The following is a 1,930-nucleotide window of genomic DNA, read 5'->3' as shown; positions in this document are numbered from 1 at the left end:
TGGGGATATCACTGTTCCCACCATTCAAACAGACACTTCAACAAATCCACTAATAATTGGTTCCAGCTGCTTGATGTTTGAATTGCAAGACGAAAAAAGCATGTAGCAATAAAATTATGTATGAGTACTATTGTTTGTGTAATTATTTTGTAATATGCAAAAGCCCCATTTAGCGTAAGAATATTGTGCATAAAACTAAACATTTTAAACAGCAAAACACTAAACAATGCCTGAGTCTATAAACTAAAATGAAAATATGCTACAATTACCATCATGAGCTGAATAGTTCAACTGTGAAAACACACACACACACACAGCCAGAGAAGATGTAGGGTGGCAAGACTTTTATTTAAATCAAAATCAAGTGATCTTCAAAGATAATTTTATATCCAAGATGGAGCTGGGCATAAAAACAATGAATAATCTTAGAAAACAAATAACGGTGTTGTTGTCCTCCAGTCGTCTTCAGGTGGTTTTGCATCTCTGTTACCTTTCTTTATCCGCCCTCTGTGTAAACTTTCCCTCCTCAGAGATTTCTTCACCATGGTTCTTTCCTCTAGTTGTGGCCTTGAAGAGCCTCCGCCATGAACAGCTTCCCGAGATTCTGCGAGGTGAATTCCTTCACGTTCCCGCAGTAGTTGTTAATTTGCCCTGTTGGAGAATAGCCACATGCATTCAAGCGCCCCCACACAAAAACACACCCACAGGAATACATACATACATACATTTGTGCACAAAAACATGCACGCAAACAGACGGGGGCGGGAGAAATTGGGGGGGAGAAAACAGCAGCACAGCAAAACATCAAATTAGTGGTGAATGGAGTAAACGGAAGGATCAGAATGTTGTCAGAAGGCGGGGGAGAGCTGAACAGCGTGAAACAGCAGGGAAAGGGGCGGTCGAGTTGGAGATTGAGTCAATAAACTTTAAATTAATGTAATTTCAAGATAATGGCGGAGATAATTACAAAACAGAACCCGAGCTCCTGTGAGGGGAGCAGAGGCGGCTGATGGAGTTTGGAGAGGGGGGGGTCTCTGAGATGACGAGTGCTGTCCGTGTGTGAAGGTTGTGCGTTCGGCTCAGTGTGTGTGTGTGTGAGTGTGCGTGCGTACCTGCAATAAGCAGCGTGTCCATGCGTGGTGGAGGCTGAGGGGGCTTGAACATTTTGTTGATGTCCTCTTCAGGCAGCGAGGGCTCCCCTCTGCTCTGTCGCTGGACGTTCTCCTGCTGCCGCCTCTGGAGGTACTGCAGGGAGAGACACAGGAAGAGAGGCGGCATTAGAGGAGGAGGGAGGGGGGAAAAAAGCATTGACAGAGAGGAATGCGAAAAAGGAATAGGATAGAAAAGGAGAAGAGGAAGGTGTGAATCGTAAGAAGACCAGATGAGAATGTAAAAAGAGAAAAGGTGAAACAATGACATCAAGAAGATGAGGAGTGTGAGCAAAGAAAGCGAGAAAAGTGGTATGAATTAAGTCAGGAGGAAGAGAAACAGTGAGAGAGATGTAGAGAGGAGAAAATAGAGGAAGAAGACAGACAGACAATGGGAACAGTAACAGGAAGGAAGTGAGCTGTAAAGAAACATGGCGATGAAAGAACAGATACGGGAGACAGACGGAGAGAGAAGAGTTATAAGTGCTGACAGGGATGGAGTGATTTGTGGAGGGCTGACAGTCGGTAAATCAGTGAGGTGTCGGGTCTCTGGAGATCCTAAAAGCCTTGTTAATTTGGAAAGATGGAGGAGAAACTGACACAGACCGGTGGAAGGGGAGGCTGCGGTAGACGAGGAGGGAAAAACGACGTGGGAGCAACTTGAGTGCTTTCAACCACACATCCCACAACGCACCTGTACGGGTGACTGAAGCTGACAAAGATCGCAAAGATAAACAATAAATAAAAGATTTAACTATTTCAAATCAAATGAATCGGCACTC

The 1,930-nt window shown here is 44.6% G+C and overlaps 1 protein-coding gene across 1 annotated transcript in view; it reads right to left on the bottom strand.

The window, feature by feature from the left end:
* Positions 1-336: 336 nt before the first annotated feature.
* LOC131976986 (eukaryotic translation initiation factor 3 subunit H) overlaps positions 337-1,930 on the bottom strand; it is a 63,151-nt gene continuing 61,557 nt past the window's right edge. Inside the window, exons 7-8 of the mRNA XM_059340222.1 lie at positions 1,113-1,245; positions 337-651 (exon numbers count right to left, since the gene is read on the bottom strand). Of these exons, the coding sequence (XP_059196205.1) occupies positions 557-651; positions 1,113-1,245 (228 nt within the window). The 3' untranslated portion in view covers positions 337-556. The remainder of the gene's footprint in view (positions 652-1,112; positions 1,246-1,930) is intronic.

This window comes from Centropristis striata, chromosome 8, assembly GCF_030273125.1.
Source record: "Centropristis striata isolate RG_2023a ecotype Rhode Island chromosome 8, C.striata_1.0, whole genome shotgun sequence".
In the NCBI taxonomy this organism is placed as follows: domain Eukaryota; kingdom Metazoa; phylum Chordata; class Actinopteri; order Perciformes; family Serranidae; genus Centropristis; species Centropristis striata.
Note: the sequence above shows the minus strand (reverse complement) of the source record. Positions and strands in the feature narration are given on the sequence as shown.